General features: G+C 34.4%; 4 protein-coding genes and 1 pseudogene across 12 annotated transcripts in view; 3 read left to right on the top strand and 2 right to left on the bottom strand.

The window, feature by feature from the left end:
• Positions 1–141: 141 nt before the first annotated feature.
• On the bottom strand, positions 142–4,071 carry LOC126870696 (uncharacterized; annotated as a pseudogene).
• A 561-nt stretch (positions 4,072–4,632) lies between these two features.
• Positions 4,633–7,690, top strand: LOC126870675 (uncharacterized). 2 transcript variants are annotated; one of them, XM_050628602.1, is made up of 3 exons: positions 4,633–6,511; positions 6,694–6,723; positions 6,812–7,690. In XM_050628602.1, the coding sequence occupies exons 1-3, from the start codon at positions 4,778–4,780 to the stop codon at positions 6,905–6,907; spliced, it is 1,860 nt and encodes a 619-aa protein (XP_050484559.1). In that variant the 5' UTR covers positions 4,633–4,777; the 3' UTR covers positions 6,908–7,690. The 2 variants fall into 2 exon arrangements, with proteins under 2 accessions (XP_050484559.1, XP_050484567.1); XM_050628610.1 differs by lacking the exon at positions 6,694–6,723.
• On the bottom strand, positions 6,549–11,789 carry LOC126870648 (GPI ethanolamine phosphate transferase 3). Of its 6 annotated transcripts, none has more exons than XR_007691386.1 (5): positions 8,902–11,788; positions 8,650–8,820; positions 8,366–8,586; positions 7,267–8,222; positions 6,549–6,862 (listed from the first exon to the last, which is right to left on the bottom strand). XR_007691386.1 is itself a non-coding variant. In XM_050628566.1 (5 exons), exons 2-5 carry the CDS (start codon positions 11,480–11,482, stop codon positions 8,028–8,030), a joined length of 3,168 nt encoding a protein of 1,055 aa, XP_050484523.1. In that variant the 5' UTR covers positions 11,483–11,512; positions 11,588–11,789; the 3' UTR covers positions 7,129–8,027. The 6 variants fall into 6 exon arrangements, 4 of the variants coding, with proteins under 4 accessions (XP_050484523.1, XP_050484541.1, XP_050484547.1 ...); XR_007691385.1 differs by lacking the exon at positions 6,549–6,862 and having other exon boundaries at positions 7,129–7,406; positions 7,864–8,222; XM_050628566.1 differs by lacking the exon at positions 6,549–6,862 and having other exon boundaries at positions 7,129–8,222; positions 8,902–11,512; positions 11,588–11,789.
• A 488-nt stretch (positions 11,790–12,277) lies between these two features.
• On the top strand, positions 12,278–13,987 carry LOC126871173 (thioredoxin domain-containing protein 12-like). Its single transcript, XM_050629665.1, has 2 exons — positions 12,278–12,679; positions 13,212–13,987. The coding sequence occupies exons 1-2, from the start codon at positions 12,408–12,410 to the stop codon at positions 13,534–13,536; spliced, it is 597 nt and encodes a 198-aa protein (XP_050485622.1). The 5' UTR covers positions 12,278–12,407; the 3' UTR covers positions 13,537–13,987.
• Positions 13,988–18,991: 5,004 nt separating this feature from the next.
• Positions 18,992–25,949, top strand: part of LOC126872731 (doublesex- and mab-3-related transcription factor A2) — a 33,994-nt gene continuing 27,036 nt past the window's right edge. For all 3 annotated transcript variants that reach the window (XR_007692153.1, XR_007692156.1, XM_050632877.1), the window contains exons 1-2: positions 18,992–21,688; positions 23,426–23,777. Coding sequence is in view for 1 of the 3 variants with exons in the window: in XM_050632877.1 (XP_050488834.1) it covers positions 21,419–21,688; positions 23,426–23,777 (622 nt within the window). In the remaining 2 variants the exon portion in view is untranslated. The remainder of the gene's footprint in view (positions 21,689–23,425; positions 23,778–25,949) is intronic.

Below are 25,949 nucleotides of genomic sequence, written 5' to 3' on the forward strand. Positions count from 1 at the left end.
TTAATGATAAATATGGGTATATAATAATGTTTCTATTATAGACTCATTGTGAAGGTAAAATGTTTTCTGAAACAAGAAAATATTATTGTGAGTTGTCATATGTGATTGAGTAAATTACCAAGAGTTACATTATATATTGACCTGTTGGTAATTTGTCATACTTCATTGCGATTGTTCTGGACAATAACGATTAATGATCGAATGAACGATATAACACCTAAGTTATTATTACCGTTTATTCTTTTAAAAGTTATTTTGTACATTTAGAAATAATGAAATGAATGACTGTTGTGTAGTATAGAGTCTATACTGTAGACTATACAAAAGTCATAAGTGCGTATATTATATGTTAATTATAAAATATACTACGAAATGTTAGTAATTAGCAGCAATTTTGTTCTATGTTAATACTAAAGAATATGTGTACATTTATTAGTTACTATGTTGTAAGTATTAAGGCTCGATTGACGTCAACATCACAAACATGCAACAATAATTAAACAAAGAAAACTATTACGCAATCGTCCGAAATACAAACGAAGTTATTAAAAATATTCGCGATTAATAATCTAATACTCAATTATTATCTTTTGCCAGTGCCAAAAAAATTATAGAATATGTGTATGTATATGCATATATATATATATATATATATATATATATATATATATATATATACGTGTGCACATGTAAACGTATCAATGTTCCATTAATTGTTGAGACTGGTGCGAGATAAATGAAAGAATGAAAAACTTTATTTGATATGTATTCTCTTAAATCAACAGTCTCCATCAATATTTTATTATATTATTTGTATTCTTTAAGGAACTTTCCTTTAGTACATATAACTTTATGGAATATCTGCATATATGCTGCTATGCTCTGACTATTTTCTATAATTATTTGTCTCGATATGTATGCAAAGAGTTTATAGATTAACATATTTTCAAGAACTAAGAACCTTATAGAGGTCAGTAATAATTTTTTAATTATTCATATTGCTGTTTTCTATCTCTTTCAATTTCCCAACTATGTCTTCTAACTTTTTACGTTGTACACTTTGCTTCATTCGTTTACTTTTATCTTGCGCAAAACATTGAATATCCATTGTCTTTACATAATGTAGTACAGAATTCCTTTCCAACACAAGAATGAAAAAATAAGAAAATATAGCATTTAATTCAAAAAAGTATACAAAAAGGAACAGAAAATAAGATTGCAGTAGAAGATATATATGATTAGAAAACTTACTCTTTATTCCTTGAAACTTGAAATGGGAACTAGAAGAAGATAAAATGAATAAAGCAATTAAATAAATAATTAGAAATATTTATATATTTGAATATATAGTATTCAATATTTAATTGTATCTTACCTGCTGTGGAAGTCTTAATTGTTTCATGGTTGGATGTTTCCAACTGTTGTATTTCATCCAAGCATATGGAGTGTTATGTATATTTGATAATTTTGATTGTGTCATAGTATGTACTGCAAATTGTGGATTAACAATTAATGGTCCACGTTGTAATAATTGCTGCTCCTGATAGGAATGATTGGAATAATATGGATCATATTTTGTGAAATTTTCTACAGATGATATTCCCAAGGAATTTGCCACTGCCACTAAGAAATAATAAATATATACATACATATAATCTCATATGCTTATAAAAAATGTTAAAAAGATTATAACAATTATAACAAACTCTTGGCTTTCTGAATATTGAGTAAAGTATCATAGTACTGTTTTTTAAATGTAACCAACTCTGTAATAGATGCAGTTTGTTGTAAAGTATTCAAGCTTTTTGATTTTGTTTGCTTCACTGCAGATCTGTATATAAATAATTTTGTTAAATAAGTTTGCTGATCATGAAAGATATTAAATTTACACAACAACTATATGGTACTTGTATAGTAAATTTTCTATGTAGTCCTTTTTCTCACATTCTATTGTTTGTGTTTTACTAACTACAGCATTTAAGGTCTTATGAAGCATTTTTAACTGAGTTGGTTTTGGACAAATATGAAATGTTTCCAAGCATTTCTTTTCAATGAATTTTGTTGTATCCTCTAGTGTATTAATATTTTTAGAATTATTTGTGTTATTACTCGAAATATCTAATTGATTATTCTTTTCTAGGTTTCTTTGATCTACAAACTTGCGATGTTTGGATGTAGGAGGAACCATATACAAAGGTTTGGTCCTAGGCAATGTTGGAAATTCTGCATTATAAAAGAAGAAATGCTTTTAATATTTGTATACATTGAATTGAAATATGTTAATGATTGATGAATATAAAGAGTTTTATTACTGATTAAAGTTTCCTGTTCTACACGTTTTAAAAAGTTCTGCAAGCTTGTTTTAAGTTTCTTATGCACCATTAAATTCTCTTCTTCTAATGTTTGTAGTGTCATCTTTTACAAGAATTGCCATAAATTATTTAAATAATTGCTATGACTAAAAATTTCCTTTACCTGTATGTTTATTATTGTATCTTTTCTTTCTTCTTCACAATATACAACATCCATTTTATATATATCTTGTTGAATTGCTTGTTCATTCTTTAATTCTTGTTTAAAATGTTCTTGAACTTCCATGTCAAAAATTTTATTTTTGTTCAAATTACTATACTTTTTGAAGTTTTTATTTACATCACTATTATGTAAAATCTCACAATTTGTTTCTGATTCTACAAATCTATCATCATATGTTATTTTCAAATTGAAGATCTCATTCTTATTCTGTTTATTTGAAATTATGCCATTTTTATATAATTCTTTTAAACATGTAGTATCCTGTAATATCATTTTTACAATCTCTATTCCAGGATAGCTAAATTAACAATATTTTTAACAAATTAATTGTTACAAACCTGATGAAGTGCATAAGGCATGTTAGCTATATTGCACTGATTCCAGTTATTGAATCTATCAATGGACAACTGGAAGTACTTATCATCCATTGATTTAAAAAATCTTTGTTGGTAACCAGATGCAGAATTTCGATAAAGATTAGTTTTATACAAAAGATGAGGAGTATGGAACCATTTCAATGTTGACTGAAGTTTTAATGATTCTTCTTCTTCATTAGTATTTAATGAAAAACTTTGTTTGCTATTAACGTGAGGTTTTATATATGGAATATTGTAGTTCAATGTATCATACATATAATTCACATGATTATGAATTGTTGAAATTTCATTAGGAGGAAAACCTTTGAACACTTCAGGTACTGAAGATGCAAATTTTTCATGCAATTCAAGATTTTGAGATGTGTCAAGTAAAATATTTTGGTTTAGATGAATTTCTGAGTCTTCATTTAATATTTCTGTATTAGATTCTTCAGGTGTCATGGTAATTCTAAAAAATAAACTTGTAATTAAACATTATAAAAAAAATAATAAAAATTAATTTAATAAAAGTCATACTTTTGACACAATGACTTGTTATTGGGTGCTTTAATTAATTCAGTAATTTTAAATATCAGATTTCTTATTTTATCATTTGAGACACCTTTTGGTAACGGTACCATAGAAATTATCTGTTGTTGTAAGTCGCTATCCAAATTTTCAGATAATATAAGTAAAGCTTTTAATACACGTTCATATGCAATTATACCATCATTAGGATGGTACATACTTAGCAATTGATTTATTGTTTTAATAATATTCGTGCCTTTTGAACTTTGCTGTAAAGCAGTCCATGGAAAATTTTCAAATGTGGAAGTAATATTTATCATGGCATTCCTATTTTCCGTAATTGCTAAAACAAAGAATGAACCTTTTTTAGGTAGTTGTTTTACAAATCTCAATGGGTTTTCGGTTTATTTTATGCCATTTTTATTACAGGATTACATATAAAATATATCTATTACTACTATTATAAATACTATTATTATACATCAAATAACGTTGTTACTTACTATTAGAAGAGCTTTTTATCTCCATTTCGACATAAACGTCTTTCTATAAAGTGACAGCTTTCTTCGATATTAATACAATCAATTGGTAATTACCAAATAATGAAAACAGCTGCTTTGATATATTATTGTCGACAAATGAACAACGCGTTTCTCGCAAGTTCGTTTGCAAGTCGATTGAAATCGGATTACAATTCGAAGTGGGAAGGTGTTCTGTTCTTATATTCAGTAAATGAAAAATGATACATGCTGAATTTCTGATTTATAGATAATAAAAATAAAAAGATAAAAAATAGATTATAACAATGAACTAAAATAATGAAATGAATAAATATAAATGTATTTGTTGCAAAAGATAATGTTTAAGCAGAGTAATTAAAATATTTACAGAAGCATAATGGCACAAGTATGAAAGAAATTACTTTCCCAAGTAGCATGAAGAAATTGTATTGGTTAATTATAAAACACAAGTGCACCTCCTGTATGCCATGGATTATTTTAATGAGAATATTAGTCCTATGCTAATAAGCTTAAGAGCTTTGCAACTATTATTATTTGACTGCTGCTATAAAAGCAGTAACAACACAGAGTTCAATAAGTTGGTGTAAGATGATTCTCCCAAAAGATCTGGTACTTTTCTCTTATTTCATAGTATTAACTAGAGCATCTTTTAAAGACCCTTCAGGAGCAGCACCATGGGCAAGCTATGCTTCAAAATCTGGTAATATAAAACACTTAATTTTTGAAAACATAATTTTAATAAAATAATGTTAAAATTAAAATTTTGGGGTAGAGGCTTTAATATTTCACATAAATGTACAAAGTATATATGTATATATTTTATATATCCTTCCTTATATGAAAAATGTTCTTCTAGCTTATGCAAGAGCTCTCGGACTACCAGTAACAGGAATGGACACCATAACAGTACCTTATATACCAAAATCTCCCTCCTTCCCAAAATTTGTTGATCCTAAAATGATGATTTCGAAGAAGACAGATATGCTGAGCAACTTGTTTGGTGGCTTGGGACCTGCTTATCCCATGAGCTTCAAACCATTTATGCCATATATAGTAAGTCCATCTTTGTACAATACTGTTGACAAAACACCATTATTAAGTAAAAGTAACGTGGATGATGAAGCTGGCCAGTACAAACGTGGAATTTTCGGACCTTTCGGTTCGAAACCTTTTGGTCCTATGGCTTCTAAGTTTGGGCCTATGCCTCCATTTTCAAGCTTAAATACCATACCTGACTATAGTATGAAGGATGAGATTTCCCGCAGAAAAAGAAGCATAGATGAGTCTACTGTAACAAAACTCCGTTCAATTATGGGCACTGGTAAGCCAGAAACAAAAGATTTGGGACCTTCACCTCCATATCCCACTCTTGCTCCAATTTCTGAAGAACCAGAAGAAGATGTGAATGTACTGCTTAAAAAGATGGGAGGTCCGACAGCACCAAAACAATATTTACCAGGAATGTTTGGACCTTTTGGACCTGTGGTGGATCCATCTATGTTTATAGCAAAGAAAACTACCTTTTTGGATAATTTGTTTAAAAATATTGTCACTTCTACTCCAGCACCAGGTCCGATCGAAGTTCCAACAACGAAAAGTACCATTGTACCACCTGACTTTTGGTTACCATCATCTGTAATCCCTAATCCAACAGAGTACAATGATAAAGTATCAGAGTTCCTGGATAAATTGTTTGACACTTTAAAACTGAATAAAACTGCACTAACTAGCGATGACGATAGTGCAAATTTTAAAAACGATTTGGTGAGATCTATTGTATCTGATGGAAGTCATGCACAAGTAAAAATAGCAAGATCCATTGAAGACCTCTCATCAATCAATGCCGCTAAAGATTTGATTGTTAGCAACATATTATCTGAATTGGGTGATTTAAAAAGCAACATGGTTACAACAATGAACGATTTGATTTCTTACGAAAAGTCTGCAACATCACTATCATCAAAGAAACCATTTAAACCTTTTAGTCCTGGTCCATGGGCAAAACCAACAATCGATGGAATGTTTTCTTTTCAGCAAAAGATGGGTGTTTTGAGTCAAGTGTTTGATATGTTAACTGATTTACAGAAGAATATTACTTTGGCAGTCCAAAATATAACAAAAGCAAGAATGGCATCTACAGCTGCTCCCGGAGGAGCATTTAATGCCAATTATCCAATGACTAATGACATTCTTTCTTCCCCTAGTGGTTTGCCCATTAACATGAGTCTGTTGGATGCTATTAAACATAAATTAGATACATTAGATTATGGAGTGCCTCTTGCATACAATCCGAGTTATAGTAAATTCGGGCTACAGATGGCTCGATCACTGCCAAAAGGTCCTGGCTCAGTTTGGGTTTCTTATCCCGAAGATGCAGGAGGTATAAAGCGCGAAATTGTCAGTGGTGCTGAATCTTTTCTGAATGATGGAAGCAGTCAAAAACAACAAGTACGTTCAGTTAAGATGCAAATGCATCAGGGATATCAGAGTTTGCCAGCTGGTTCTATAGAGTCTGTACAGGCAGGTGGGGGATCTACACCTGAACACCAAGGTGGAAGAATCAAGTTATATGTAAGCATTTAAATCGAAACAACACTTTCAGATTAAATATCTTTTTGAATCTATATATTTGTATTCTATATTGTATATAATGAAAGCTAAATATGATAGTTAACAACAATTTGTATCATTGTAAAACAAATGATGGGTTGACAAGATATCTTATACAACATCATAACTTCATTTGTTTCCAGATACAAATGCCTGTATTGCCTAATATGCAGGTGCCTGTCTTTCAAAATAATAATTACCAAAACTAGGTATGTGTAATTTGAATACTGTGAATATTGTGAACATGTTCATCTGTCACAGGATCCCAGCGATTACGAGGACTATTATAAGTGGGCCAACTGGATGGAATACCTGAGAAATGACAATAGAGGATACAGACATCACAATCATCATTAGATTACCGACCTAGCAGGAATATTTCTATCACTTGTAATTACAAACTCTCTATCTTTTAACTGATCATTTTTTTCGCATACTATATATAACGTGTACGTTTGATGATACCTTTCAATAAAGTATATTTTGCAAAATACATAGAGAACATAAAACCATGTACTGGGAAAGGCACAAGTTCAAAGAATTTTACTATTTTAAAATATATAAGAAGAGTTACAAACTTAAAGATATATAACGTTTTATTAAATTTACTATTATGTTTATAATATACGCTATATATACAATTTCGTATGCGGTAAATGAAATGAAAAATATACGGTTAACAGTGATGAACATAAAATGGTGAAAAAAATACGTACATTGATCAAGCAATCATCTGCGCACATGGACGCAATCCTGCATCAAGTGCGTTGCTTTGTTTCTCTGTAATCAGCAATGCATTGCACGCAGGATAGCGTTAGTGTGTTAGGAAGCACCAGAATTAATAACATGCCTTGGTCTTTGGAAAAACAAAAGAAAAGACATATCATTCTCATGTCCTAAATGTTTCAGTTCAATTTTCCTATTTGGACTAATAGTTCATATACAGGGTGGTTGGTAACTAGTGGTACAAGCGGAAAGGGGGTGATCTTACGCGAAAAAAGAAGTCGAAAATATAGAATAAAAATTTTTCGTTTGAGGCTTTGTTTTCGAGAAAATTGACTTTGAATTTTCGCTTGGTACGCGTGCACTTTATCACGTCTCGTTATAACGGATCTCACTGTAGATCGTTGTCTCGATTGACGTTATTTTTTTAATTTTTTTAATTCTTAAATTTTTATTCTATATTTCCTACTTCTTTTTTCGCGTAGAATCACCCCCTTTCCGCTTGTACCACCAGTTACCAACCACCTTGTATAACTACGCTTTCGCTATTTCTTATATAAAGTCATATAAAATTATGAAAACGGCAGTACTGGTAAGTGTCGACGTTGGACACCTAATTTACTTCTTTTTGGTAGAGACTTCCAATTTTAATGATAGCAGTAACAAGTCATTGCACGCATTTTTCACTTAATATTACATTTCAAACTTTGATATTTTACTGTGTTGATTACATCTTATATCAAGAAAAATTTTATCATCTGCCTTTTGTCACTCTGGATATAAGATGTTCCATTTGCTGATCGATTCTGAACACCATATAAAAGGACGCCAGTACACTGCTTAATGTTACCAATAATCCCAAGCCTTCGAATATTAACTTTGGCGCGAAGATCTTCCAAACCATTAAATGTCGACAGTGAATCGTCGTAGCAAGCATGCTACCAAATGTCTATATGAAGTTATAAAAACTCATCAATAAAAATAGTTTTTAAACTTCAAATTATTTCTTTAACAGTGATTATTTATTTAGTTTATACTTAGTTTATATTGTTAAAACATTAGCAGATCTAAAATATTAAAAATGTTGCTTACTCTGATTCCATGAAGTAATATATATTTTCCTGCAACTGAGAAAATTGCAGCATGAAACACAGAATCTTGTTCAAACAGATGCAGTTCTCCTCTTTTCATGTTGTCTTCCGAAAATTTTATTTTAGCTAACTTTGGAAATACAAGATAAAAAGTAAATGGTACAATAACTAATAGTGGTAATGTTGCACCTAGTATAATGTGTGATCCGAATGTGTTTATTCCTACAAATTATTACTTGTAGAAAGAGATTTAAAGTTAATACAAACAAGATTATATATAGATACCTATTAAGATTGCTGGTAATAAATTTCCATAGAAATGTCCACCTGTTCCTACAAAAGCAGCATCCCAATGAATTGTAGGGAAAGTTGGTTGATGCCCAGTTCCATAAAAGAAATATTCTGCTATTAAGAACCAACACAATAGTATGGGAGTAGGTACTTCTACCAGTTCAGCTGTTTATAAAATTATAACAATAAGAATGCAGTTTTGTAATCTAAATCATTTACATATTATCTATAGGTTAAAGTACTTACATATACTATTAGCATTCTTGTATCTTTCTATCGCTGATAAGCCCAAAACAGAGGTACAACATATAAACATTAAGAAAGTACTAGGTGATAATATATCCCCTAACAATAAAGAATATAACAACATAAGAAATACACTTAATGAGACAAATGTGGCACTATACGCAGTACCTAAGCCATAAACAACTGGCGTTTGATCTACGTCTATATTTTTTCGATAAATTGACTCCTTTATTTTCTCAAATAATCGAGGTACTACATTTTCATCTTGGTATATGTTAATTAATTCCTTTTTCTTTGGTAGTAAAAATATACTGAGCGGACGATAGTATAATATAAAGATTGCAAACAGACTCAATGCATATACTATGTTAGGCAATGTGCTTACTTGCCAAGATAGTGCAAATTTTACTTTTACAAATTTTGGTAACCTTTGAAGGACCCAATAACAACCCATACAAACACCTATCACAACAGGACAGTATTGTCCTACTAAAACACTAGGAGAGAAACCAGAAAGGTTTCCACAATTTTGCAACCATAGTCTTATTATCGTAATGTGTAATGCAAGTATAATTAATGTGATGGCAAGTAAAATACGTTCTAAATTGTCCGATGTTATAGAACTTGTTTTACCAAATATAAACATAGAACATACACTTTGTTGTTGCTCCTCTCTACAACGCCAGAAGTAATAAGATAATCTTATGGAAATACATGCTATTAAGCTACTGGCTATTATAATTATCTTCAAGTTTGATTTTGTTTGTTGTTTTAAAAATGGTTTTGTTTTCCTTTCTGGATTTTCACTAGCATCTTTTTTCGTTAGATTAAACATGATAAGCCAAAGAAGAGTAACAATTAAAAAAGATAATACATTATTTTCTTCAACAATATAGCTGTTAGAAAAGAGAGTGCATATTGTTAAAAAAAATACTAATCTTGTAATATAGATCAATTTTTTTATTTTTCTATAATCATACCAATTCAATGAAATAACATCCCAATTCTTAGTAATTAATATTATTAATAATATTATAGATACTGTACCAGTGGCAAACAATGTTGTGTTTTTGAATTCTTCTAAAATATTAAAGAAAAACAAAAGGCACATTATCAATGCAGTAATTAAATTTGCTAAAATAGAACATTGTAGAAATGAAGACTCAAATATCTTATACATACGATCTTCTGGAATGCCTGTGATAAATAGATAAAAGAAAAACAAAGCACAAAACATCAAAAGCAGGCCTTTTGACATTAGACTAGAATCAAATTGAACCCAAACTTCAGAACATGTATCTTTGAGCAATTTAAAGTAGTTCCGACTATTCACAATAAAAGAGTCAAATTCTTCAATAGTATTAATACTCTTAATTTGGTTAAATAGGTAGTTATACATATTTTCCAAATTTTGAAGCTGTTCTTTAGAAAATAAGTAAGTATCTTCAGAATATACACTTATATATCTTTTTGTCTGTGCAATATTTCTCCATACTGAATGCAACAAATACCATAACTCATCTTTTAATTCCCCATTTCTTGATGAACTTGGAATTGAATCAAGTATGATAGATCCCAAGTTTGAAAATGGTATAGGAGTACCAAGAATAGATGCCAATGTTGGAACAAGATCGATTTGGTTCACAGTATTGTTAGATGAATCATATTTTATCAAAGGAACCATAGAATAAACAAACATGGCAGCCTCAATTTCATTCCTGCTATCACCACCATGATCACCACTTTCTGTCATTCCATGATCACCAACAACAAAAAGTACTGTATCCTCTTCTAAGGACTCGATGATATCTCTTATAAGACTATTTGTATCATTTAACTTTCTAGCCATCTCAGGATGATTAGCACCATGTTTATGTCCGCAATGATCAATTCCAAGAACGTGTGCTATCAGGAGAGACCAATCTTTCTTCTTCATCTCGAAAAATATACGGTATCTAACATCTTTATCAACACTGTCCAGATCCCAAACATTAAAAGATGGTGATGGAAATTGACGTTTAAATTTGCCAGGAAATAAATTAGTCCAGGTATCATCACCCATGAAAACTATACCTTCGGCAGTGCTTTGATCTACAATATTATCTTCGTTGATGCTTTCAGAGGCAAAATTAGACCCAATGTCAATGAAGGTTGGCAACGATCCTGTGGTAAGACCTTTTAATCGTTGCATAGTTGTTGTCGGAGGATCTGCTATGAACTTATACAAGCGTGAATTCATAGGTTGATTTTGCAACAATTCGTGAATTATAGGTAACTTATTGCGATAATAAGATGAGGTAGAATTATTATCATTATACCAATATGCAAAATCATATTTTAAAGCATCTACGACTAATAATACAACACGTGACTTTCTTTTGAGACATATGGTTGCAGCAGCATCGGGATTCTGAAGAAGTTGCTTGACGTTACAATCAGAATCCGTGCAATCTTTACACTCAGCTCGTTCCGGTCTTGCAACGCGATTGAGCAAAAAGCCGCTCGTGAAAACCAACAAACCAGCTGCCATCAAATATGACATCCATCCTTGAAATATCAAATAATTCCATAGCTTGCTCATTTTTCCGTCGATCCGTTATTTGCTTGCGTTCTCCGAGAAAAATTTGATACTAGAGAAATTCCAACATAATCTTAACCTATTTCTCAATGTAAATTTGTTTTTCACCATTGTCACATTGTTGTCACAATAACTAGTGAACATTTGTTTAGAAGAAATGTTGGATAAAGAATATTAAACGCAAGAAACGGTAAGTCGACGAGTCATATTTTTGGAAAAAGTATGTAAACTATAACATATTGATAAAACGAGTTGAAATATGTAACTCTGTGCTTATATGGCGCTAAATTTCAAGTATGCTATTGTGGCGCGACTATAACACGATTTGTAAACACTTTACTTCGAAGATCTGTTTTTATGCAATGCTGATAAAACAGTATTGTATCGTGGTATGATAAAATTATTGTTTCGGTTTTCAACAAATTTCTCAAAGTCAATATTGCATTCAAATTTAATCAGTTGTTGTTAGATTTTTATTATTCGTGAATCAAACTTTATTGAATGTGTGATTTCCGAAACAATAAAATACATATGAAGCAAATGAAAACAACAAATTAAATTTTATTATACATATAATTTTGTATTTGTTATTATTAATAATCTGTTAATAATATTATATTACCACTTAAATATACCTTTTATTTACAATAGAAATATTATATTATTTAATAATAGTAATTTCTTACATTTCTCATTATTTTCTACTGTTTTACTAAAATTTGGTATTTATGATTGTAACCGCAACTATCGTAATTTTATTCTATACTAGATTTATAACACTAAATGAGGGTTCTACATATACAGTTAACCAGTCTAAAATAAGTCACACAAGTCATTATATGCATATCGAAACCTTATCATTAAAGATATTCAAACTTGGTTATATTCACATTATTTGACGATATCATGAGAAATTTCAGTTAAAGTTATGAACAAATGGATCAAATTCTTCAGTACTATAAATCTAATCGCTTTGGCAAATCAAATAGTCGGAAATAACCTTCTTAATATTGGAGATTCGAATTGTGACAAGAGTTTCGAACGATTATTTAAATGGAGGTCTGTTACGTACGGCTTTCAAGAGGCTAAAGTCGTGAACAAACCGATTTTTCTACTCATCCATAAAATGCAATGCCCTTCTTGTCAAAAATTAAAACAGAAATTTTCTAACTCCGTACGATTGATGGATCTTAGCGATCGGTATGTATCGAAATATGTACATACGTGTATGAACATAAATATACATCATTACTGAAGCCTGTGCTACAACCATGTCTGGAACTGGTTAATATTAGTTTTACTACCATTAGATGACGCTACAGTGGCGTCAAATATTTTTTACACAACTAATCACGATCTTTCGTCGACCATTAATTAATATGAATTTTATTCATCCCGTAAGCAATGCGACTTTTTTAGTTAAGTTTGGAACAATGAAAGTTATTATTATCGAAGTTTTATAAAAAAAATTAAAATAGAAAACTTAATAGGGAAAAATGAACAATTGTAAAAAATTATAAATAGGAAAATTTATCATTGGTCAGTTAACACAGCTAATTTTTTATTTTTATCTAGCATATGAAAACTAACAACAATACTTATTGCACAATATTTATTATATATTATTATATATTAGTATCGTATAGTATAAGTGTTTATAATACTTTAGCAAATATATTCTTAAAATAATCAGCCCTGTAGTTGATTTAATTATATTTTTAACGAATTACAGATTTGTGATGATAAAAGCGGAAATGGGATATGATGCAGCTTTAGATGATGAAAAATTTCAACCAGATGGGAAGTATGTGCCTAGAATATTATTCTTCACATCTAACGGTGACTTTATCGAGGAGGCATATAACAATCATGCAAATGCGGATAAGGAATATAGATTTTTTTACAAGAATCCCTCGGAAATTATAAATACCATGCTATTGGTTTTGAAAAAACATTCTAAAGAGCCATTGCGAGTAATATTTCAATATGAGGAATTGTCGCATCTAGAAACTTGCGATATGGAAGATGATATTATTGTTCCGACTCTCTTACATTAATAATGTAACATTAACCTTTGAAACATGTATGATATGGAGCTATATATGTAATCTATTAGGTTTATAACAATCTTAACTTATAATAGAAAACATTAGATGATTTTTTTCTCACTGAAAATACTAAAAAAATTAATATGACTTAATTTAATTTTGTACTTGTAGATAATATTGGAACTGGGAAGAAAGAAAGAAAAATGAAATTTTTCTTTCCCATTCACGTTTCCCACTGTTCCTTTTTATTACTTAAAAAGACGAATTAAATAGTAAGGAAAGGTATAATTAAACTAACGAGAGGAATGTTCTTTAAAGAACGCAAGTAGATAATAAATACGATACATATACTACTACATATATATTACACTACTACATATATTATATGACTACTACTACTACATATATTTATATACTACATTTATTTCTCCAACTACAGAAATTTTCTTTTAGAGAACATTACAAGTGAGTCGAATTAATTTAACTTGACTAAATGAAATTAAAAATCATTATTCTAATTCAATTTTTTATAAATATACAAAATAAATAAATGAATTTATACAGATTCTCAAAATAAGGAAACAATGAAAAGAAAGAAGATAAACAACCAAAATAGATATCGTGAAACTTTTCTCTGAATGGATTTAATATGTAACCAATCTGAATGCGAGCCTGCAGCAGGCGTAACCTTTTCAACACTGTTCCCAATGTTCGAGTCTGCGCCCATACATTAAACACCCATGCACATCAACCTATCACCAGCTCGTACCAGCAACCCTAACGGCGCTTGCGTTTGCAACTGTTTCCATATCGTGTAATGCTGCCGTATTGGTCGACACTGTCTCACTAAGGGTTGCTAACCACGCCCATTTTACCCTCTAGAAACATAGCGCGTTGATACATGCGTTTATCGTACACGTGACTTTCTTAAAAGCAACTGGTTTTCATTTCAATTACATTAGGTATAAACGATGTATTATTATCGGTGATTAACTGAAAAATGTTTGAGTCGATAACAAGTGTGAAAAATAACTTCAAGCATATTACTTATACATTATATAATTTTTGTTTCCAATAGATCGACCGACAGGAGATTTCCGGAGAAATTGCGTACTACCTAGATATGTATATCTTGGAAACTATAACAAATTGGAGCAATATTTCAGTTTGCAAAGATCTGACACAATTATGAAATTTTTTGGAGCGCCTGCGCTAATATTATAATACGGTTTGCATAAAGTTTGGTAACTTCATTAGTTAGACATTTTATTACTGAGAAATGCAAGAAAGTTGAAAATAAAACAATCTTGTCTTTCTGTTCGAATCAAAATTACTGAAGGATACCTGGCTTATAAATGACCACAATAATGTACATTAAAATATCTAATATTAAAATGTACATATATTTTACTTTTATTCAATATTGCATATTTCATGATTAATCATTTTCATTGTACTAAATATAACATGCTAAACAAGATAAAATACCTAGAAAGTAAGTTTCTACTTTACTGCAACGATACCAATTGAGGATTAAAATCAAAGACCCAATATTAAGTGCAAGTGGAGGATCGTAAAGGGTGTAAAGTATCCACATTACCATTATTCCCATGACCAACGTCTATTGGAAACAGACGTTAGATGTACTCGCGGTTGCACGAGCGCGATTCCTGGGGCAGAGAAACGGCACGTAGAGAAACGTGCACGCATATGGGTTATGTATGGATCTCGGTGTGTTCTGTGTTTGAAGGGTTGCAGATAATATATAGCCCGTTTCGGCGGAGAGAGCTTTTTAGCTTTGACCGTTTCATCCGGCGTCGGTCGGCCCCGTGTGCTATTGCGCCCCGTAATATCGACGATGCCTATATCCACGGTCCGTCACGTTTATTTTTTTTCCTCTCTTTCCCTTTCACCATCCTCTTCCTTCCTTTGGCACGGGCGACAGACCTCGGATTCGTTTGCAGTCCTGTGGCCCCATGTTTCTCGCTCTCTCTGCGGTCGGGGTTTTAAAAAATGAGCCAGGACATTATTTTTACGCGACCCTCCGCCTCCGCCTCCTCCTCCTCCCTTCCGGTTCAGCCGTGATTCGAGTGACCGGGGTCCAGTCCTCGTCGTCGTCGTTTCCGCCGGCGCAGCTTGCAATGTGCCGCATCAGCGAATGTGCAAAAATTCAAGGGAGAGAAATAGAGGTGGCGTTAGGGGAGGATTCGAGGCTGGCGAAGGGTGGGGAAACGAGGAAAACCGTTTCCGCGAAAGATGAAAATGGGAGAAAGTGAGAGAGATAGAAGAGGAGGAGGAGAAAAAGTTGCGGCGAGGTGTGAAAGTGAGAGAAAAAGGGGAAGAGTGGTGGAGGGAGCGAGAGAGGGAAGGAAAAAGATTATATATCTCTCGTCTCTCACGTCCGTCCGTTCGTACAGTCGTTTTCAGGGTATGGATGTGGCCTCGCGGATATATCGGCGCCGTGGAAGCCATTTTCAATTCAATCTGTTAAAAGCACGTCAAAAAGTCATACGGTATTTCACCGGCGCGGTAGATCGCGGCGAGACCGCAGGCTTCATCCGGCGACGGTGCCGCGGTGAATGCCACCCGTGCCCTATGGATCTGTCGAAATATATGCCTCTGCATACGCCGCTCTCCATCTGACACCGTTCTCTCTATATGTATATACTATTTTCCTATCTTTAATACAAACACCAGCCATGGTTCTATGAATGCTGAGGGTATAAGTTCTTATTGATTCTTCGTCTCTCTAGATATTCTCTTGCCTTTGTCTTTAACGTTAAGCTCTTGTCGTTTAAACGTGGCTACTTTTTATCGTATCGGTCATTAATGTATTTCTCGTGTCACGAGGGCTACGTTTTTTTTTTTTTTTTAGTAGGAATTCAGAATTTTAGATTCTTTCGTTATTACAATTTGAGACTTCCTGGTGTAAGGTTTAAATCGAAATTGTGTCCTCACATCTCACCAGCAAAATGATGCAGGTCTAATGTCTACTAACGCGTGTTTGTTAACTCTTCAGTAGGTAGGATTTCATTTAGATGTTCAAACCTTGTCTTCCTCGTATTTTTAAATCCTCCTATGTGTGTTCATCCTATGTGTTCACATATGTGAAAAGATGTATCCGAGGTATCGCAAGGTAGATTGTGACTCTAAAAACCATATATCGGTAATTATTTGAGCGATTTAAATTGCTTGAAATTTGTAAAAGTGAAAAAATGTTGATAAAAACATAGAATCCTTTCTTTTACCTAACGCAGATATAGTGCTGCAATTGAAATAATAAGATTTGTTTGTTTGTTGATGGCTTCCTCGTCGACAGATCGCAGAGAATTCACCCACGCAAGTATCGGAGATTAAGATCAACCTGGTTTTGTACCTGTTCTTCTTTACTCGTTTGACATAGCGACCTATGGTCTAATCTCTCTTATCCGATCAGAAACGATTTGATCAGCTGTTTCTTTCGTCTTGTTGATCTGTGTGATGTTGGCAAACACTGTAACTCGATACAGACGCGATTTTGATCTTAATCTGCTGCTTTCCCCAGTGTAAACAGCCGGAGGGAGCAGTGAGTAGTGTACAAAATACGTTCTTACTCGTGATACCTGCTACCACCGATAAATCAGTTACATCTGGAAACATTCTAAGATCCTAGGGTAAGAATCGTGGGAGAATCCTTAGAGGAGCTGTTATTCTTGGTCTAGATGCCTGAGAGTATACTTTATATACTGTATCTTTTGATATTTTTTTCATTTTTTGTTGCCATAATTTTAGATATGTTTCAAGGTTGGTAACTGGTGGTACAAGCGGAAAGGGGGTGATTCTACGCGAAAAAAGAAGTCGAAAATATAAAATAAAAATTTTTTTTTTTAATTTTTCCATCGAGACAACGATCTATAGTGAGATCCGTTATATCGTACCGCACGCGTACCGAGCGAAGATTCAAAGTCGATTTTCTCGAAAACAAAGCCTCAAACGAAAAATTTTTATTTTATATTTTCGACTTCTTTTTTCGTGTAGAATCACCCCCTTTCCGCTTGTACTACTAGTTACCAACCATTCTATATATTTGTTCATACGGGGAGTAAGGGGAAAAAGTTGGCGATTTTAACATTAAAATATAAAGAGAATTTCTTCCGTGTTTTCTTCCCTTATACTTCGTACAGAAAGCAATCTTAGATTTAAAAAATATGTATATCCGAGGTAAATAGTAAATCACAATGAAATGATATAAAACACTTAGAATACTAGATTCTTCCTATTATCGAAAGATTCAAGGTATCAATAAAGTTTGTTAAAATGTTTAAATAACAAATTTCGATTGAACAAATAAAATTCTTGAAACTCGATAAATATACTTTCAGAGTTACTTAATCTCTATGCATTATTAAATATTTGTTAATTATCTACATTTAAATATGGTTGAATATTGAGTACCTGCATTTAATATTCGCGAGGGAAATTAATCAATACTTAGGATGTTTTTATTAGGCTGCAATTTGTAATAATTCGGGGATGCAGAAAATCGTGTACTCGGCTTATAATTGCATGGATCGCGTAAACGGGAGTGCACGAGGAGGGGTTGGCTGATACTTTAAAAGCAGGTGTGCATTACCATAGCTATTGGTTTATTGATTTATCCATCGGCGCGTACGTACGCTTTGAGTGGCTGATATGCCAGAGTAAAAAATGGTCCGTGTTGGTGTAGATCGACGGCATCGACGAATACCGTTTCGCGTTGCGGGCTTTTAATGTTGCTCAAACCATCATTGCGTTCTCACTAATGATGCACGAGCATGGATTAATCGGTTCGTAACCGCGCTGAAACGTGCCATTCACTGGAGAGCGCACGGTCAAACGCATTACTTTCGTTTTATCAATTTTCTATTCTGCCAACAATCCAACGATGACGTATACTTGAAAATAAACGTATGTTTATGTCTTTACGCTATTTATCATTATGTCACTGTTTTACATGCAACACATTGTACTACGCGTTGATATAATTATTGAAAAAAGAAAAAAATACATCAAATAGACCTTAAATATAGATATTAAATATTAATTTATAAAATAACTAGATATGCATATCTATCGCGCTTACTAGTTTATAGGTACGTATCGTAAACTACTTCTTCTAAATAATTTATAATTATCATAACACAATATCTTTGTAACGAGCTGCCACAAATAAGTAAAATTTTAGGTTGCATTGCATCTCTTTTTCTTGCTATGTATTTCTGGACCGTATGCGTATAAAGGCGCTACGATGAAAGTTACATTGTTTACTTTTAGGTTAGGATCACTTGTATACATTATAAAAACTTACCTTATGAGAACAGTATACTTACTTACAATTGGTATAGTTAGAATATAAAGAATGTGTTTATGGTATTTATCTATGTTTCGCGGTTTTCGTGTAACACGTAGTGCTATTTGCATACTTTTAAAAGAACTAGAAGAAAATGATACGAAAAAGAAAATATCAAAAAAATTCTAAATAGCTTCTAATGATATGTAATGTGAATTTGAATATTGTATGTACCTATTACGTGTAATGTGACACAAGCAGCCATAAGTACGAATAATCATTATTGAAATGCAAATACCGGTTTCTTCGAAACTACACCGATATAGTTACTTTCGTTCGCATGACTAAGTCAAAAGAGTAATAGTGCCATTGTGAGCGTTACGCGAGCCGAACGTGCATTGTTGTACGCAACGCCTGTAGACAGGCAGGAGTAGAGGTTAGGTAAGCAGAGAGATATACAGGATCTAAATCGCAGAATGCTTAATACATAGAATGCTTTTATTCGGTTCTCATTGCGAGGTAAATAACATCTGTACATTAGATCACTATAAAATCGGTCGCCATTCGTGAACGACAATAGGGCTTCCCCCCATTGAAACCTCATTGTAGAATATGATTCAAGAAAGGCTCGTCGCTATGACGTTGTGTGCCCGTGTGGTTTACAGAGAGTGGAACTCGATGGATCTGAAAAAGAAAGAAACGGAGAAGAAAAGCAAAAAAGGAAAGAGAAACAGGCGAAAAGAGATGGACTAACCGCGAGCAATCGTGACCGAGCGAATCGAGGTAAAAAAGGAAAAAGAGAAAGATAAAGATTTAAAAAAAGAAAGAAGTGGAGGAATAAGGAAAAAAAGAAGAAAAATAAAAAAAAGAAAGAGAAAGGATATATTCCTTCCACGAAAGGGACGAAGAAGGCGCGCACGGTTAAAAACAGTCCCGACGAAACAAAAGGCGGAGCATAGAGAGAAACGTCTGAGCATCGCTCGCATTGTATTTTACGTTGGAACGGGTTTTAAATAAAAGAGTAATGTGTTTGTCCGTTTTGCCTCCACCAGCACGATAGAAAATACACACGTCTGATACGCGCTTCTGTACGCATAGTTTATCGAGGGTGAGTAGGTAGGTGGGTACGTGGTTAGGTATGTCCCCCTTTCACCCCGAGCCAGATATAAACTCTTAACATCTTGGTGGAACAGCATGTTCGGCCAATCGGGTAGATGCGCGGGCGTGGCCGTGCCTAAGCGCGGCTTTGCGTTTGGCCGAAGCCCCGGGGTGGAACACTGTGGCACAGTGTTTTATTTCGCGCAACTGTGGAGGGGCTGTTAGTTTCTGCCCTATCCCTCCCTGATAAATTCCTTCTCTCTTTCCCCTCTCGCTCTTTCTTTCTTCTTTTGCCTATTCATCTCTCTCCTAAACGTTCCACTTCGCTTTAACGTCGGTCTCTTTCGTGCTCATTCGTTTCTTTTCGTATTACTGTATTCCCACCCGGACGGTACCCCTCTCCTCTTCACTTTTCCACCTTCTTCCACGTTTTTCCTCTACACTTTCCGTTTCTATCTCTATCCATCTCTTCTCTCTTTCCCTCGTTTCGTTCTTCTCTGCCCTCTTGACTGCTTCCTGGTCCCCTCGCGACATTCTAAAAGTCCCCTCCCACCCCTCGATATTCCCTACTCCCCTCCTCCGCGCGAGCGCGCCCCCCACCTCCTTATTCGTCCGCCTTCAGCTCCCTCTTTGCTGCTGACACCATCACCGCCACCGCTTCTCTGTCTCTCCACGCTACCTGAATCGACTCTCCCGGGATGCTGCAATTGTTGACAATACCCAGAGAGTGAGAGAGAGTGCTGCGAGAGGAGTCGGGGCGATTCCGCATTTCGTACCCCGACACCCGTACGAGCGGTGGTGCCGCCGCTCTTCTCTGCCGGCGAACTTTCGGAAGTGTAGGCGCGTGCGCGTGCTATTAGAGCTATCTCTCTTCGCCCAACCGGTACACCATTTCCTCCGTCTTTATTCCTTCTTTCACTCTATTACATCCGTCTCTCTCTTTCTCGTCCTCTCGTTCCTCGTTTCGCTGTACGGTGCCGGTTCGAGAGTTTCTACCGAACAGCGTTAAATGTGATTTCTTCGGTTGAAGTAAGAAGAGCCCGTGTACCGCTTAACGCTGTGGGCCTCCTTTATCGACCAATGATTCAGTGTGGCCACTGACGCGGCCAAATATACGAGGTATACATATACAGTGTGCATATCCTGGAAACGATAAAATATACGTACTGATAAAAATATCGGTTACGTGAGTTAATAAATCGGTTATGAGAAATACTCGGTAGTGAACGATTTTACGCGACGGGTGTTAGAATGGGAGCGACGCGTGTCAGTGCGAACTGGGCTTTATGCTCGGCCCAAAACGATTGTCCTCGGTGATCGAGCCTATTCTATTGTGAGTTTAATGACGATGCCTACTGATCCGTGATCCTTGTTGATTTTATCGCCCTTTCGTACAGTGGTCATTCACTGGTTTTGTTTTTTTTTGTTTTTTACGTTTTTCATTGATCACGTTGATTCGATTGTTGTTCATTATATATTGAAACAATGTCGTTACCGCGGGGTGTCGGTCTTGGTGTCGACGTTGGTCAATTGATGCAACACCAGCAACAGCAGCAACAACATCACGTGCTACCAGCCGCGTTCTTCCTTCGTGCCAGTGCCGAGAGATATCAAAGGACACCGAAGTGTGCGAGATGCCGTAATCACGGCGTTGTTTCCGCGTTGAAGGGTCACAAACGGTACTGTCGTTGGCGGGACTGCGTGTGTGCTAAATGTACACTGATCGCTGAGAGACAACGGGTTATGGCTGCCCAGGTAAACTGTTGTTATAAAATCTTTGTCAAACAAGACGAATTATTGTTCGATTTCGATAACATCTGTGAGAATAATAGTTTGTTTGGATAACATAATGATTAGTAAAAACTGTTCAAATAGTGATGTATTAAGTTTGATCAATGAGAAGAGTTCGTATAGTGGTACATATCTAGAAGCTCTAAAGAATGTGAGGTTAAATGAAACGTCGTGATACGGTTATCCTTGATTGTCAAGAAGTAATAATTTTCTTTCAAAAGATATCCTTTACTAATAAACAATAATTGTATATATTTTTCAATGATTTGTCGTTAAATGGTCAAATATCTATTTCGAACATCATTGTTCTTTACACAGATATTACATCATATAATTACTTTATTTAAAATTTTACAATATAATCATATTTTAAATTCTATACATTTTATGCAAGTTATATGAAATGCAACACAATCATTATCTTATTAGTTGAAATTATATTTAGATGCTTTACGATCAAAATCTTTTTTTTTTAAATTAGCTATACTTGACGATTGAATTTAAAAATGTTACTTAAAGTATCGCTAAAAAAGTGTCGCTAGTAAAAAATACATAGTGACAGGTTTATACCCAGTAATGATTCGATAATGTGTTAAAATAAATAGATAAACTTGTTATTGTAATAATTAAAGAATATATACATATATGTGTACAATCAAGGAAGCGTGAACTAATTCAATTGGGATCGGCACGAGGGTCTTTCAAAACATGTGATACTCTTCTCTTACTGTTTTACATGCTTTTGAACACGAATAGAAAATTAAACACTTATACCATTATTGGAACTCTAGAAATAATGATACTCTTAATCCTAGTCATTAAAGTACGAGCGTCTCATTATATTTCTTCAAAGAGTCACGAATAATGTTTTGAATACGTAGTTTGATCACTTTGATCCTCGTTGGATCGTAACATTAAACCCACTCGAGATCCTGAATTGAGGATCCTTATACCCTCTTATATAGGTTAGGTTATTTTAATACTCATATCGCTGCCTTTGTAACTAGATTAAGATAGCCAATATTGTAATAGGGAAGCTAAAAATGATAAGAACATCAACTGATTTTTCTATTTTTACCATTAAATTAATATTATTAGTGCTTTATAAGAAACAAGTTACCAGTGTTAATAAATTTTAGTGCATTAGAATAGTACAGTTATTACTCTAAACTACAAGTTAACTGATCTACCCTCCATTAAATGTACGATTATAAATCGTACATAAAAACGGTTATAACAGAAATCTTCATCCTACAATTTATAACTTGACAAACTCGCTTTATTGCGTAGAAGGGTGCAAATAACTTTTTCCTTTATCTTTTTGATATCTGATAACCAAAACTAACTAGGATTTATAAACCATACAATTCCATCAAAAACTCAAAAATAGCCATTTGAAAAAATGAAAACTAAAATTCTCCTATTTCACCCACAACGAATATCCATCTCAGTTCTACACTCAAGAATGAGCATCCATAATTCAACTAAATTCTCAACTGATATCATTAGATCACATACGAACCACAATAGTCTACATTAATTTATTCAATTTTAAATTACTATATTTTAATTCGTATTTCTTACTTGAGCGTTCTGATGTATGATCCAATGGTCATTACTTGATGGTTAAAGAAAAAGAAATCAAAACGTACTTTGTCCTAGCAATTTCAATTCCTGAACTGACAAAGAAACAATTCGCAGGTCGCGTTACGGAGGCAGCAGGCGCAGGAGGAAAGCGAAGCTCGCGAGTTGGGCCTGCAATTGCAGTACAATGCGGGCAGCTGCACCACCGCACCCGTGTTGCCTGGCGCAGCGAGTGCTACCACTCCAGCTGGCAGTCCGCCCCCGCACCCGGCCCATGTAGCGAGTCCTGCCGGCCTGGCAATTCCGGCGGCTGCGGCTGCTGCGGCGGCGGCCGCCGCTGCGCATATCCAAACGCAACTCCAACACCAACAGCCTGATTGCGGTCTCCTACAGCGGAAAAGACTCCCCCAAGACGAGTATCGGCAGCCCAAGGTCGAGAAACAGGAGTCGATCGCCGGTGGAATTGGCGGTGAGTGAAATTTTAGTTTGCAATTGCAATTACCGATATTGTGCTCGAAATATGCAACGTTTCCTGTTATACATATACATATGTATAACATACCTTGATAGAAAATGGTGACATTAAGGAATCAATTTAGCGAGTCAGCTTGCGAGCGAGTTCAATTTTACTTGGAATTGCGGAATGTCGTGAATGGAGGATGTAAGGTTTCTCATGACGCACAATTTAATATTGGCGATATTTATTAATCAATTGCTAATAATATTATAAACGAGTGGAATTTTACCTTGGGATTATTGTAATTGGAAAGATATGTTAATTACGTTGAGTATGCTGAAGCTACAAACCGTGGAATTTGGCTTTGGACTTGCGGAATATTGTAATCGAAGGCTATAACATTTTTAATCACACGTAACATGATATTGGCGATAAAGATATCGATCTCTAATAAAATTTCACATTAATGTAATTTCAGAGTTATTGCAACTGGGGAATATGTATAGTATAGTATGTATTCCACGCGTTACGTATTTTAATATTAATAATAACGATATGGAGGAATCGATCATTAACGGAATTCTGTGCGATATCTATACAACATTCTGCACAGTTCTATACACAATACAAGATGTGCGTGGTATATTTGTTTGGTAATACCAGCAAATATTTGCAATATTATCAACATCTAAATACTTGACACATTCATTCGTCCTTTTCCGCGCATAATACCAACGATCATTGAGACCAAACAGGTGGGTCATCGTCGAAATCGCGCGCGCGACGCGTTGGCCAGCCTCACGTAAATCAAGAGTGGCACGCACTTTTCGTTCTGATGGGAAGGTGAACAGCACACGCGTATGCACTTCACGGAGGGTGAGAATGAGCCTAGCAAGGAAAGAATGAAGTCTCGAGGAAGGAGCGAAGGGTCGTGTGCGCAGAGAATTAAAAAAAGATGAGAAGAAGAGAAGGAAGGGAAAGAGAGTGGGAGAAGGAAAAGGAAGAAAAAGCCGCCACTAACGAGTATACGAGACTTTAAGCTTTGAGTGGTATAATAAGGGGCCAGGAGTTTGGCTATTATTTACTTAACATTATGGTCTCTGGCCACTTGCCCTATTTAGTCGCGTATGTTCACGCACGTTCCTAATGGGCACTCGTACGCAACTCAACTGTGCTAAACGCATGCGCTCTATCTCTCTCTCTCTCTCTCTCTCTCTCTCTCTCTTTCTTCCTTTCTTCCTCTTTCTCTCGTACTCTCACGCACGTTCTACTCTTGGTCGCGTGTCATATTTTTGTTGCTCTTATCGCAGTTTGCGGAATTGTCGGAATAGCCATTGGTTACAAGAGCATAAAGAGTAAGTGACGTTGGTTGTCTGAGTCTTCTGTTTTTGTAATCTAGGATTTAGGAAATTTGAGAATCTCGCCTCTTGAGCTTCTGCAGCTTTAAGAGCATTGGGATTAGTAGGAAACTTTGGACAATGGTATTATCACTAGGAATATGCATCTTTTCTGATATTTTTATACTAAATATAGAATATAGTAACAACCTAATACACTAGAACTAATGGAATAGATTATAGATCTCTGCATATTTCTCTACATTCTATTCATTTTTCTATATTGAATTTCCAATAAAATCCACAAACATCCATAATCTGTTAATAACAAATATGTAAAATACAGAAAATAATTCATTCTATTCATTTTTCTATATTGAATTTCCACTAAAATCCACAAACATCCATAATCTGTTAATAACAAATAGGTAAAATACAGAAAATAATATAGCTGTTTTCTAGAATTTTTTCCAATAGACAAGAAATCACCTTTCAATGCTTTTCACAATCGTTTTTCCTGTCTCTTTCGACTTTCGCGAGGATCTTAAAATCATGGAGATGGAAACTTCGATTTCGCTCGGTTTCAATTACACCTACGCCTCCGTCCTTAGACTTGGTCGACACACAGGAGGTCTCTCATCCCTCTGTGAAAGGTGGAGAAGGGTCGCACGAGTAATACACACAGGATATCTCCTCCTGCTTCGATCTTCGAAACAGAGTGCTTACAGTAGTGTGTACAGACGAGGCGCGTCTTCAGTCGAGAAGTTTAGCCGTAATTGAATTTCTCGGGCCAGTGCCTACCACCGCGGGGGATTCTCGACTGGTTTGTTGGTTGGTTCGATGGTCT

Source organism: Bombus huntii, chromosome 1 (assembly GCF_024542735.1).
Source record: "Bombus huntii isolate Logan2020A chromosome 1, iyBomHunt1.1, whole genome shotgun sequence".
NCBI classification, from domain to species: Eukaryota; Metazoa; Arthropoda; class Insecta; order Hymenoptera; family Apidae; genus Bombus; species Bombus huntii.